General features: G+C 37.6%; 1 protein-coding gene across 1 annotated transcript in view; it reads left to right on the forward strand.

Annotated features, from left to right (window-relative positions):
* Positions 1 to 10,238, forward strand: part of LOC140615341 (uncharacterized) — a 37,202-nt gene extending 26,964 nt beyond the window's left edge. The window contains exon 5 of the mRNA XM_072795236.1: positions 9,751 to 10,238. Coding sequence (XP_072651337.1) covers positions 9,751 to 9,804 — 54 coding nt within the window. The 3' untranslated portion in view covers positions 9,805 to 10,238. The remainder of the gene's footprint in view (positions 1 to 9,750) is intronic.
* The last annotated feature ends 4,419 nt before the right edge of the window (positions 10,239 to 14,657 follow it).

Genomic DNA, 14,657 nt, shown 5'->3' on the forward strand with positions numbered 1-14,657 from the left:
TCTGTTTTGTTTTATTTTTGTGTCTCGGATACTAAATCTGGACTTCTCAGCATGGTCGCTTTACCTTAAACCTCTCTCAATTAGTATTTGAAATGATGTGAGTACAAAGACCAGAGACAAGTAGTTCATCATACTTCTGTATTTACTAAGCCTCATGGAACACAAACCTAATAATGACTTTGTCCTATAGTTTTGACACTCCGAGACATATTTGCATCTTATGACAGATTTGTCATATGTATATTGATATATTTTGCATGTCAAGCCATGACTTTCTTTTCCATATCTCCTTAAGCAATCATGTGCATGCTCTCAAATAATTTATTAATTGGGCACCTGGGTGGCTTGGTTGGTTAAGCGTCTCCCTTCAGCTCAGGTCATGATTCCCAGGGTCCTGAGATTGGGCCCCTGCTGAGCAGGGAGCCTACTTTTCCCTCTCCCACCCATCCCCATTCGTGCCCTCTTTCACTATTTCTCTCTCTCTCAAATAAATAAGATTATTTTTTAAAAAATTAATAATTTCTTAATCATTCACAATTCATTGACTCCCTTAACTAATTACCTTACCTCCATTTACCAAGCATCTACCGTGTGTCATTCAGCACATAGTGTTAGGTGTTACAGTTACAAAAATGGTCATTTATAGTTTTTTTTTTAATTTTGTTTATTTATTCATAGAGACAGGCAGAGGGGCAGAGACAGCCAGAGGGAGAAGCAGGCTCCATGCAGGGAGCCCGACGTGGGACTCATCCCAGGTCTCCAGGATCACGCCCTGGGCTGAAGGCAACGCTAAACCGCTCAGCCACCCAGGCTGCCGTCTATTTTTTTTTTTTTTAAGACTTTATTTATTTGAGAAAGCAGAGAGCACAAAAAGTGGCAGGGAGAGGGGCAGAGGGAGAGAGAGAATCGTAAGCAGGCTCCACATGCAGCATTGAACCCCATATGTGTCTTGATCTCATGACTATGAGATCATGACCTGAGCTGAAATCAAGAGTCACCTAACTGAGCCACCCAGGCACCCCAACTCTGGGAAGTTTTGTTCTGTTTCTTTTATAACTTCCTCCTCTCCTTTTTTTGTCCCCTTTTCTTTCTGAACATTTTATTTTCTCTTTCTGCAACACTTCATTTTTTGTTATCTTTACCAAACTATAAACTTCTTGAGGGCAGAATTCACAAATTACTTACCTTTCTGTCTCCTGGCACCCAGCACAGTAGCTGGAACATGAATGGCACTGGGAAAATGAGTTCTTTATTGAATTAAGTCTAAACAATTTTCTATTTCAGTGTGGGTTTCCTTTACAGTGTTTAATCATGAAAATTTAGAAGAGAAAATCTTGCAGCAGCATTTCCTTTTCTTTCACTCTGCTGTTTCGCTTTGATATCCACACTGATAAAGAAAAAAGCCCCAGGGGATTTTGTTAGATTTTTTAATTAGGGTGAGGAATGAATGTATATTCTATTTATTGACTTAAAATGTTCAAAACATTAAAACATATAGCTCTTTAATAAAGAGGTAGTAAACAAACAATATGACCAACAACTTAATTGAATTTACATTTAATTGTCAATACACTGGAATTTTTAAAAAGATGCTACTGGGCTTCTATGTTACAGTTTTAGGTAGCATGGTACAATTCATGGGTAGAACCCTTCATTATCATTTTCTTTTTGTTGTTTAAAATTTTGGGTTTTTCAATGCCAAGAGTTGTTTAGACGTCAATTTGTTTCTGTCAGAGGACAATGGACCATATAAATTCTCAAACTCCTTGGAGTTAGAGAGACTAACTCCAACCCAAGGTTTACAATCTAACTTCACCACCGACCAGCTGATTGGAAATGGGCACATTATTACCTATGAACTTCACATTCCTTACTTACAAAATAATGCCTTAGATTATGATGACAATTAATTTAGATAATTCTGAAAATACCTTATTGTCAGTCACCATACCAGGAAGACCTATCCTCACACATAGTCTATTGGAGAAGACAGACAATTAAATAAAGAATCATTCAAAAATTTTTAAAAAGTGCTAGATTGGGGAATTCCAGGGATATATGGGAGCAAAAAATAAAGGAATCTTACTTTGATGAGAATAGAATGTGTAATAAAGAATACGACAAGTAGAATAGGTCAGGAAAAGTGTATTGGAAGCAGATGGAACCTAATGTGTCTGGTATATGGTAGTTGCTCAAAAAAAAAATGGTAGCAAATATTATTCAAACACTTGGCATAGTACCAGGTGCAAATGTAACCAGTAGGATTGACTGAACTCAGAGGCAATGAAGGAGCCCCTGCTCGGCCTTCAATAACCCATTCTGTGGGGTTGGTTCTTCTCCTGCCATTAGATGGCAGTCTCCATACTTGTTCACTCCTCCTTAAATGATATGTACATACATACATACATACATGCATACATATTACATACACTGGGTACTAGCAGTTAAAAAAATAGTCTTGTTTCACTAATTAACATGTCTATTTCAGTATAATAATGTCATCCAAAGTGAAAACTTCTCCTCATTCAGGAGGATAGGTGTTGTTTCACAACCTAGGGAGTTCTGGATTGAAACTGAAAACCAAGCAGTCTCTGTACATATAGGGCAAGAAGACACCAAAAAAAGAGGCAGGCCACTCCAGACTGATAGGTTACAGGTTTCATAATCAAGAGAACTTACTTAGGAGCCTTGTCCTGGGCAACTGCAAGATGAGTTGGTCTCAACACCTGCCAGCCAGAATCTTAAAAGTTTACATAAAGACCTTAATGAGGTTCAGCCAGGTACCACATCCAGGCAGCTCAACAGTGCATGACTGTCTCAAGTCCTTCAGAATGGCTCCAATTGTGGAATGATGGATGGAGCATACATTCCAGGAACAAGGGAGGGAGGAGGAGCCTCCAGCTGCCTGGGCCAACCCAAGGCAACTGGTGGATATATCCTCTTAATAACCTCTTCCAACAATGAAGTGAGCTACTTCTTACTTTCCCACCTCTTTTCTACCAGCCCTAGGCTACACATGCTCTTCCAAGTCAAAAGCCAAGGGAGAGAAAAAAGGTAAGGAGCAGGAAAGGTGTTACTTTCTGACATTACCAATATATTTTGGTTTCCTCTGGACTTGTTGCAAATCTAAAACTTAGTCTCTTTGGGCTTGGCAGAAGTTTAGGAATTTTTCCTGGATTCTTTGCATTGTCATTGCTGGGATCTTTTACTTCAATTACCACAACTGAAATAATGTGTCATCTACCTGTTTCTTTAAAAATCCTCCCATCTTAGCGATCTATGCTGTACAGACTCTCCCTTTTGAGGACACATCACTCTTCTTAAAGTCATTTCAAACAGCTCTGTGGATTTTGTCTCTTACTGGCCCACATCTGCTCATCAAGCAATCCTCACTCATCCTTTTGCTCAAACTGAGCAAACTAACACAGCTTCCTCTCCTCACTCTGCTGTGAACACAAGTGACCAATGATAGCATCATAGCTGTAGGCCTTTCTAGGTTTCCTTGAAGCAACTTTCACTCAACTTGGGGTGAGTGTGGGTATAGTGGGGATGAGTATGGATAGATATAAGAGAAAATGGCTCAGTGCTGAACAACTTTTCCATGTACATTCTCTAACTGCTCCCTTTTCTTTCCTCTAAAGGTTGGTGTTAATTCCAAGGTACATAACTAGAGTTTGACAACTCTTTTGTGAATCCCGAACAGGTGACCTGGTACTTCCCTCCATTATAGGAATATAATGGATCTGCTTGCACCTGCTGATTTGCAGCCTCAGCCAAAACTGAGGCAGGAACGGTCCTTTGTAACACCCTGCAACCTGTAGTAGAGATTCAGTTAAATGATTACCTGGCAGCAATTTGTGTGAGAGAAATTCTGAATACAAGATAAGCACACTATGAAATAAAGCAACAAGAAGATAAAAATGTAGTAAAGCACAAAAAATAGGTATTTTAACAAACCTTCTTGGGGAAGACTCGAGATAACAGAATGACAACACTGACTTTAGTAAATAAAGTATGTAATAGTTACTAGTTATTAAAGGTTTAGTCTATGCCAAGCACAGTGAGAAACACTGTATAAACAGGATCTCTTTTAAACCTCAAGCAACCCTATATATTAAATATTGTTTTCTCTACAATTCACATAAGGAAACCAAGGCTGGGAGAGGCCACGTAACTTTTCCAAAGATATTCCTCCCTGCTATTATGTGTAGTTTGTTGACATCTGTCTACTTAAGCATACATATTGGATGCCCTCCTGAAGTTCCTCATAAGGAACATTTCAAGATCTTAGTAAAGGGAAGACTGCATTTGTAGGACCTAAATGACCATCACAGTCAGGATTCTGGAGCCCAGAGTATACAGATCAGATTAGAAGCACCAGTAACCACACAGTAACTAAATCAAGTTTATCCATATTTGAGGTGTCACATTGCAAAAAGGACTTTTATTTTTAGAAAGGAAACAAAGTATCTTCATAACTTATTCAGAGGCCTCATAACTCAGATCATCTAAGATCTAACTTCAATATAAGCTAAATCACTTGTAACCAGGTTTTTCCACATTTGTGACACTGTTTAACCCCTAGCCTGTTTCATGGTTTAAGCAAAAGCCATTTTTAATAAGTAGAGGGGAAAATCACATACATGAAACTTATAAGCTTCTAATCATTTTATGCCAATAACTAGGTAGTCCTTGAAGAATTTCGTAACGTATTTCCAAAGGTTCTTTGTGACTTGACAGTAACTGAATTTTTCTTCTTTCTTCCTTCTAGTAGTTTCCAAGACTCTTTCGTTTCTCATGTATTTTGTGGCCTATCAGATTGATTCTTTAATTTGCTTTCTTTAAATTTACTTTTTATGTTAGTCATCAGAAAATATGCAGAGATTAATCTCACTTTACCACACTTTGAAGTACTGAATATATTTAAATAAATTAAAAAAAAAAAAAAAAAAAAAAACTCTGAAGCCTTGATCCTCCAAGGCCAGGTACCTGCCAGTCCCTGCAGTGAGCACCTCAACTCCTCTCCTTTTTGAACTAGGAATGGTTTCATCCACCTAATGTCTCAGACCACTCCATCAAATCACCTCCACACCAAAGGACATCTCAGATGTCTCCACATACCTCTGTCATCACAGAAAACACCCTGGTTCAAAGCACCAGTGTCTTCCCAACCTTCAAAGTGATCCTTTCACTTTTGTCCTTGCCCCATCCAGTCCATTCTCCAAATAACAGCCATACAGAGCTATTAAAAATAAAAACTGAATTCCATACACCCTGACTTAGAACCTTCAAAAGCTTCCTATTACACTCAGAATAAAATCTAATCTTCTTAAAATTGCCTACAAGACCCTATATGGTCCTGCCTCTGTTAATCCTTCCGATCATATGCTGACCTTTTCACTCAGCTTTTATCCCAATTTGTGTGTTTGGTGCAATGTTTCTCTCCCCAACTAGACTGTGTGTTGCATAAAGGGGGAACATCATGCATCACTGATCATTTTCCAGTACCAAAACACCTCATATAGGTTCTCCATAATTTTTTGTTAAACGAGTAAATAAACTTAAAAAATACTGTAATCAATAGGAAATATTCTATTATATGCAGCCAGTAAAATGGAAACTACAAACACAATAGGAAAATGTTTACAATATATTATGTTGGAAAAGCACAAAAGCAAACATTATGTAAAATACAGTTGTATATAACATTTATAGTAAGATTAACATATTTACAACATGTATATGTTGTAGATATTGTAGGTATTTATGTTGTAGATATTTATAATATGACTGAGCCCATTAGAACATAGAGTAGACTTGCATATTTTTAAAAATAATCCTGGTTTTAAGAGAGAAAGATCTATTTAGAAAATTACAAGAAGGGTCTACCTTCAGAGATAGAACCTAGAGTTTGTTTTTGGAGAAGATGATTTCTTTGTTTGGAAGGAAATTTTTTGGTGGCCCTTTTGGTAACATTGAGTGGAGTAAAAATCCTTCTCTGAAATAGGAAAATATGTGGAACTTAACTGCTCTGCATAATAATGAGTTTGCCTTTATGTAGAGGTGCATCTCTATGGATTGCCTTTCCTTTTTGAAAAATCTCCTGAGCCTACCCTCCCCCCTTCCCCTATGAGTAGCAGTGAAGGGGAGGGTCTTTCTAAGATGCTGGAACCTGAACAAAAATGTGGCCTAGGAAATAGTGTGCTGAAGGCAGCTCATGACAGCTTCTAAGACCCAGTTGTTAAATTTTCATGGATTTTGTGAGATCATTGTTAAGTGCAGACATTATTAAAAATCCATTATGTAATCTTACAATTAAATACATTTTACTAAAAATGAAGGTAAGAAATATACAAAACCACTTTTATTATATTGTACTATCACTTTTGCTCTTCAAGTTACTTATCTCTCTTTTTCTTTAAGGTTTGTTTATTTTTAGAGAGCGTGAGGGTCAGGGACAGAGAGAGAGAGAAAATCTCAAGCAGACTCTGCTGAGCATGGAGCCCCATGTGGGGCTTGATCCCAGGATACTGGGATCATGACCTGAGCAGAAACCAAGTGTCAGATGCTTAACCGAATGTCCCACCCAGATGCCCCTACTTACATCTCTGGTATCAGGAGGGTAGAGATATTGTACAAAAGAATGCTACTGCATAAGTCTTCTGAACTCTATGTTTGATGATGTCATGTTGATAGCTTTTACAAGCCATGGAAATGGGCAAGTGCTACAAAACAGGGCTTGATTTATTATTTTGTTGACTTTCTAGATGTAAGAAAGTGATACAGAAAATGTTAAAAATCCAGATATACTTAAAATTGGGTCATGTCTGTAGCTATTACATTGTGAATAGCACAAAATGCTCCTGAGGACCGAATGAATAAAGCTCTGACATGTTTTCATTGTTTCATTTTTGCTGTATTTCTTTTTTTTTTTAATTTTTATTTATTTATGATAGTCACACAGAGAGAGAGAGAGAGAGAGAGGCAGAGACACAGGCAGAGGGAGAAGCAGGCTCCATGCACCGGGAGCCCGACATGGGATTCGATCCAGGGTCTCCAGGATTGCGCCCTGGGCCAAAGGCAGGCGCTAAACCACTGCGCCACCCAGGGATCCCTGTATTTCTTTATGTAAACCAAAATATCAACCAGCATTTGTCAGAGCCACACTTTTTTATAGGTTGCAACCATGCTTTCTATGGGCACAAAAGTTCTGCAAATATCAGTGAAATCATTCTGTAAGAATCAATTGCTACATGGAAGTACTGTGAAAACTAATGTATATTTTATTATAATGGTAAATTGTGTTACACATCTTTTATATCAGTAAAGTTAATGATAAATTTATATTTATTTATATACTATTTTTTTTTCTTGGAGAGCCAGTTGTGAAGCCAGCACATCACTGGGTCTAGGCCACTTCTGTAGCAGAATGGGATTTTTAAAACACTAAGCATTCTTTGGGATACATGGAAACTTTTGAGGAGACCTTAACAACACACAGCCCTTCCTACAACAGATGAAAACTCCAACTATTGGAATCTGAGTATTAAAAGTAAAAGTAATTCCTGAAGCCTGAGACTATCTGGTACACTTGTGTTACCTTTATGTAAAATATATATGCATATAGACAGTGACTAGGGAGTGATTAGAATCAGGAAATAAAATACAGAATAATGGGTTTATGGGTGATTCTTTTCTCCTTCATTTTAAAGGTTTTTAAAAATTATCTTGAAAATATATGAAACAAAACAAATACATGATTTTAAAGATGATCAGTTGGCTCAAAGAATTAAAAAATACCAAATTCAGAAGATTTGAAGTCTACCTTTTAACCTGTAACTAATATGTGTTAAATGCTTTGGCCTCACTGATTCTGTTTCTCAAATCCAAGGAGTAAAATAGCTACCTGGCTCAACAGGTTGCTATGAGGAATGAACAATGCAGTAGCTTATCACCATAGTTTCCTAAAAGAATGATACATGAAGCAAAGAACACTGTACATTATAGAAATAACTAGAGGTAAAGCTAAACAGTACTTAAACCTATCATGTTTCCTTGATGCTCAGTTGACATTCTTTATCACATCTGATGCTTTGATCATATCTATGATCTGTCTCTGGACAATCCTTTATTAATTCTCCTAAGTGTTATCTCTGCCATTAACTTCAAAAGTAAGAAATGCATTCTAATGAGAGTGTTAATTATAGAAAGTGCTTTATTTCCTAACGTGGCAACCTTATAAATCAAATGCATTATACTCTATAGCAACAAAGATACAAATTTGTTCATTTTACAAGGCCAAAAGTAACAAGCAAAATCTCTAGAAGTGACACCAGGGGTTGTGAGTCCTATTAATGCTCTGAGAAATCCAGAAGATCTCTCCTAGTGTAATAGCACTATATTTCTCACATACAATTTTTACATAAAATAAATTGGTGACAGTGTTTTAAAATAATTGCAGTACTAGATGAAGATAGTGTCAAACTGACATTTCTATAAGTAAAGGAAGGTTGCAACTCACCAGGGAAACTGTTATTTATTTTAATAAGTGGCCTTTCACACTCTCATTATTTTTGTTACCTCTAATTGGTGTCAAACTGAGATCAATATCACATCCTTACCTCACAGGACTCTTAAAAGGGTTAAATGATATATAGAATGCTTAGAACAATACACAATACACACTATAGAGATGTTGCTATCTTATTATTGTTACACATGTTGGCTATGAAAATTTGATGTCAGCTCTGTACCACCTGGTGTCTTCCCACATTACATTTTTACTGTATATCTTATAACTTTATGACAGTCCATATTCCCTAGCTGTTTTCTCTTCTCTGACTTCTTTCTTGTTGTTTCATCCAGACTTCTCCAGGAGTCTCCATATCATAGAAATTAGAAATTGATATTTAGCCCACTAGTGGTATCCAGGTAGCAGATTTTCCAGGATTTTATGCAGTTAGATTTCTCAAAGCCCAGTAGATATGTCGAGTGTTTCTCAGGTTCTCGTCTAATGGTCATCTAGAGAATGTTATTACCAATAATTTACTTTTCCTTATTATGTTTCTTCATTCATTTTTCTTAATACTAAACATTGATGTTATATAATTGCTAAATATATAATGTTTATATAAATGTTATATAAATGTTAAATATATAATGCTATTTCTACTTGATGTATATTTAGAACAAATGGCCAGTTGTTTTATAATTGTGGAACTAAAGGAATGGGAAGAACCTGACAGATTGAGAAGTCAAGACTCTCATTAAAAATTGTGTGTGGCATTGCAGAACTTCCACTGTGAATCTCTCACCTCTCTACCACTTTATGGCATTTATACTGGAGTAATAGGCACCACTGCATTATTGCTATTTTTATCTCTCTACCTGCCCACTTAGGAGAGGTCAAGTGACATAGGATGTCAAAGTATCCCATCACTCGGGACATTGTCATGGTCCAGGGGTGTACATGTGGCCAAAACAGAGCTGATCCGTGTTCTCTGGAAATTGTTATTGATACTGAGGGAGGAGATTACCCTCTTGTCTATGGGATCACTAGCAGAGAGGACAGTTCAGATCTAGAGTCCTCTTCTTACCACGTGGAGAAAGCCTTGATGGGGAATTCAGTAACTTTTCATTAAATAAAGAAATTATCATTTGTTGCATTGGTAGTTATATGCAAGGCACCAAATTATTTTATTCAATCTTTGTAACCATCTTTTGAAATTAATATTATCTCTTCATTTGTAGATGAGATATTTCAGATTCAGAGAAGTTACTTGCCCCAAACCAAATTACCAGTAATTGGAAGATCAAGAATGAAAAGGACTCTTTCCATCACACCACATGATGATCTGTACTCTCCACAAAAGTGAAAATTGTCCAGTAGCTGGAGCAGATTTCTTCCCCCAACAAAGAAGATGGGTGTTCCTGTGGTGAGAGCAGAGTTGGGGAGAAGCCAAGTCTAATCATCTCACTACCTAGAAGAGATGAAGTACTGCCTTGAAATGTGCCCACTCCACAGCTGTGACAAGAGCTGCCACAGTCTAATTGCTAGTCTAATTGCTGTGTCACCAGATACACATATAGAAGAAAGAGAGCCTGAAGGTTGCATGTAAGGATTCAAAGTGAATCCAGGCTGGTACATGTTTCCTATGTCTTTTAGCCTGTGCCCTCTAGAGCTGCCAATGCTATGGTCAAAACAGCCATGTGGATTAAAAAACAGTGACACAAGGAGACTGTGACAGTTGGTGTGACTGAGTTACAACACGCCATGGAGTATCCCATAAAGTTGAGAACTCTGCCTCCTATTCTTATTTTAATGTCATTCTCTTGGATTAGGTTTTCCTGAGATAAAATGAGTGAATTCTCTTTTAATGAATTATTCAAAACATAAAAATAAAATATCATCTTCTGTACACCTACATATGCATGCATGCACACACAGAGCTCTACTTCTCCTGCTTTTTGTTCCCTTTTCTTCACTTGCTCATAGAAATTCTTTCAGGCATTGCTTCATTGAAGATCCTACTTGTGCTTCCCTACCTTCCTCAGAGCATTGCTGAAGACATGCAGTTGGAGCAAACCAGTGGCAAACCTTGCCTATCCCTGTCCCCAGCCCCATGCAAGCTCTGACTATGGAGTGTGGCAGCAGTTTATACTAGATGTTTCTTCCAAAGGGAAGGGTGATTCCTTTTCTCCTGCTCAGAATGCTCCTTTCATAAGTACTTTCCACAGGGAGTTTCTCTGAGCCTCTCTCACCTCTTCATTTGGTTCCATTCCAGCACAACTCATATTAAAGGTCTCCTCCTTGTCCCTCCATTTGCTCAGTCGGCTTCACAGTATGGAAGCCTTCCTTCTATTGCCATTCGAGGTTCAGTGAAAAATGTGCAAGCAAAACCTGCCCTCTCTGGCCGTGCAGTTTGCAGGCTGCCTGTGGTTAAGAAATTTTAATGATGTGCTCAATATCTTGATAATTGTAATGTCTTCAGATTACCAATTTGCTAATAGTTTAGGACACAATGTGAATTTGGGGCAAAGTTCATCATTAAGAGAGTGGAAATAAATATTTCAAATTGTCATCTTGATATATTTTTATGTGGCTTCTCAACAGATCAGATTAGTTTGGCATTGTTTTTACCTCCTAATGTGGCTGGACAAGAGAAATGTCTGCCTTGCCATTTCTTGCTATACACTTATGTTTCTGCTATTAGTATTATCTTCATTCTTTCTTTGAATGGATCTTTTTAAGCCATTTCTCCACTTTGTGAGGGTTAGACAGTTATAAATCCACTCAGTGGACACCCACTATGTCAGTGGACACAGTAATAGAGGGGACAGTAAATAAGAAGGAAAGAACCCCTCCTTACAGGTTGTAGAACTACCACTCTTCCCACAGCACACTCTCAACTGAGCCCAGGGAGAGTCCACACAGCAACTATGACAGCCTGATGCATGTCCTTCTTTAGATAAAAAATATTAATAAACATCTGTTCCCACCGTCAGAGGACTACTGCTCTGGACAGGTTCCTGGAGGGTAAGGACCATGTTTTCTTCCCTTCAATCAGACTTATTACTATTTTAATAATAAACAGCCAAATACTGTCACCTTTATTAATCCACACAAGAAAACTACAAGTTGGATATTATTATTACTCCCAATTTATACATGAAGGACCTGAGTGATTGAAAAGGTAATTAACTTGGCTAAACTCACACCCTTAGCAAGTTATAGATTTGGGATTTGAACCCAGGTATTAGGGTTTCCAATCTCATCTTAAAAACTTTATTCCGCCTCATCTATGCATGTGTTTGTATATTACATAATGTCATATAACATAATGTATATAATGTATATATGTGTATATATCCATCCATATGACCTTCCATACATTTGTCCATCCATCTACTCATTTAGTCACTCATTCAACAAATAATTACTCAGCACCCAGCAGGAACAAGGTATCATTCTAGGCGCCAAAGATACACCAGTGAATAAAGCAGACAAATCTTCCTGCCTTAAGTGGGAGGAGACAGCACATTATAATTAATTCTATTATTTTTAAAGATGGCAAATGCTATAGGAAGAAAATCAGGAAAATAGGGATTTTGGAGTACTATGGAGATATAATTTTAAATAGGGTCATTAGGGAAGGCCTTGAGGACAAGGAGCAATTGAACAAAGACTAAAGGAGTTGAGTGAGTGAGCCCCAGGATATTTCACAGGAAAGCATCCTGCGTGGAGGGAACAGCCAGAAGTGATGAGGTAGGATCATGGCCAGAGCACCTGAGGAACAGTAAAAAGTCCACATGGTGGGAGCATGGTGAGTGTAGGAGGCAGAATCATGGACTCCTAATCCATATTCTAGTCCCAGGAACCTGTAAGTATGTCACCTTACATAGCAAAAGTGATTTTGCAGATGTGATTAAGTTACTTTGAGATTGGGAGATTATTCTGGATTAGCTGGCTAGGCCCAGTATAAAAATAAGCATCCTTAAAAGGGAGAAAGAGAGACAGGAGAGTTAAGGAGATGTGGAAGGACATGATTCAAGATATATGGGCAGCCTTAGAAGCTGGAAAAGGCAAAGGATGGACTCTAGACCCTCTAGAGGAAGGTGGCCCTGCCTATGCTGTAATTTTAGCCAAGGAAGACCTTAGACCTCTAGAACTATAAAATAATGTGTATTGTTGAAGCCACGAAATTTGTGATAATTTGTTAGAGCAGCAATAGGAAACTAATAGGAAGGTGGAATGCATTAAGTGAGGCAGAGGAAATCACTAGAGTCAGACCATGTAGGGTCATTTAGGCCATTCTAGGAATCTTAGCATTTACTCAAAGTGAGGAAATGACCATTGAAGGCTTTCAGCTCAGAAAGTACATGATCTGAATTACATTTTAAAGGATCCCCATGCCTGATTTTGCAAGAAAGACTAAGAGAGAAAGAGCCTGAAGCTCAGTGTGAGAGGAAGAATGGCCAAATTGGAAACAAGAGGCCAATTAGGAGACTATTGAAATAATCCAGGCAACAAATGATGGTAGCTTGTCCCAGGGTGGTAACAGTGAAAGAATGAAAAGTAATCACATATTTGAAATGTTTTTAAGGTAGAGTCCAAAGGATTGCTGGATATGGGATATGGGATACAAGAAGGAATCAAAGACGATTTCAAGGTTTGGACTGAGCCACTGGAGGGATGGAGTTGCCATCAATAAGCTGAAGAATACTTTAGGTCTAGGTTTGAGGTGGGAGTAGGAGTGGTGCAATGAAGATCAGGAATTTATTTTTTGATACATTAAATTTCTCATTTGCAGTAGACAGTTGGAACTTTATACATTTATATTTACCATGATTCTTGATATAATTGAAATTATTCTTATATCTTCCAGTTTTTATAATTTTCATTCACCCTGTTTTTCCTTTGTTGTTCTTATTGTTTAACTATTCTGCCTTTTGTTTGAAGTGATACATTTTCTACCTCCTTCTATTATTTTTTAAAGATTTTATTTATTTGTTTATTTAGAGAGAGAGAAAGTGTGTGTGTGCGAGCAGGGAATGGGGCAGAGGGAGAGAGACAATTTCAAGCAGACTCTGCACCCAGCCGTGAGCCCAATGTGGAGCTGGATCCCATGACTCCAAGATCATCACTGAGTCAAAATCGAGAGTCAGAAGCTCTACTAATTGAGCCACCCATTGCTCCTCTACATCCTTTTAAAAGTTCCTCTGTTGGTGTGGATGGTGTGGAAGCTATACCTTAGCCTTTTATTCTTTATTGTCTACCCTCAAAATTTTAACATCTATTTCTAAATACTTCTAAAAATGTCTTAGTATTTCTGTCTCCCAAAGAACTTGAGGACCTAAGTAATTTTTATGTTGTAACTATTTACTGAAGATCTCTCATCTCGCCACTGCTCACTTTTCTTATTGTAGTTACCTAGAGTCTTCATTTTGATATAAAAAATAACAAAATCAGTAATATTAAAACTTATTAATTTCCCAACATTTTACCAAAGTCTGTATTGACCAGTGTTTCTGCCTTTTCGTTTCTTCCCTCTAGTTTCATTTTTCTTCTTTCTGGGGTGTCCTTTCAATGAGAGTCTGGTAGTAATAAACCCATAGTCTAGTCTTCTCATATTTGGACATATCTCTTTTTTGCTTGTATTCTTAAATGGTAGTTCATCTGGGTATATATCACTTAAAGTATACTTCAAATCTGAGGGCTCCTGTCATGTTTCTGTTACAGAAAATTTCTCCCCATCATGTCTCCAAATACTCCCTGTAAGGCACAGCTCCAGGTGCTCCTTTCCTCTCTGGCTCCATTCCATTACACCACAGGAATTGATAACTTGGGGTCACAGAACACAGGCAGTTTCCTTCCATTCTCTCCAGTCCCTTTTTCTGAAATTTCTATTAGACATATATATATATTTTTTTTAGGATTTTATTTTTAGGCAATTGCTACACCCTCACAAAACTCGAACTCATGACTCTGAGATCAAGGGTCACATGCTGTATCAACTGACCCAGCCAGGTGCCCCTCTATTAGAATATTTTGGAGCTTTGTGATCTATCCTCTATCTTCCTTCGTCTTTTCTTTTATTCACTTATTATTAGGAATGTCATACATACAAAAGAATATTACAAGGTGTACATTGTATACA

The sequence above is a fragment of the Canis lupus genome, chromosome 23 (genome assembly GCF_048164855.1).
Source record: "Canis lupus baileyi chromosome 23, mCanLup2.hap1, whole genome shotgun sequence".
NCBI classification, from domain to species: domain Eukaryota; kingdom Metazoa; phylum Chordata; class Mammalia; order Carnivora; family Canidae; genus Canis; species Canis lupus.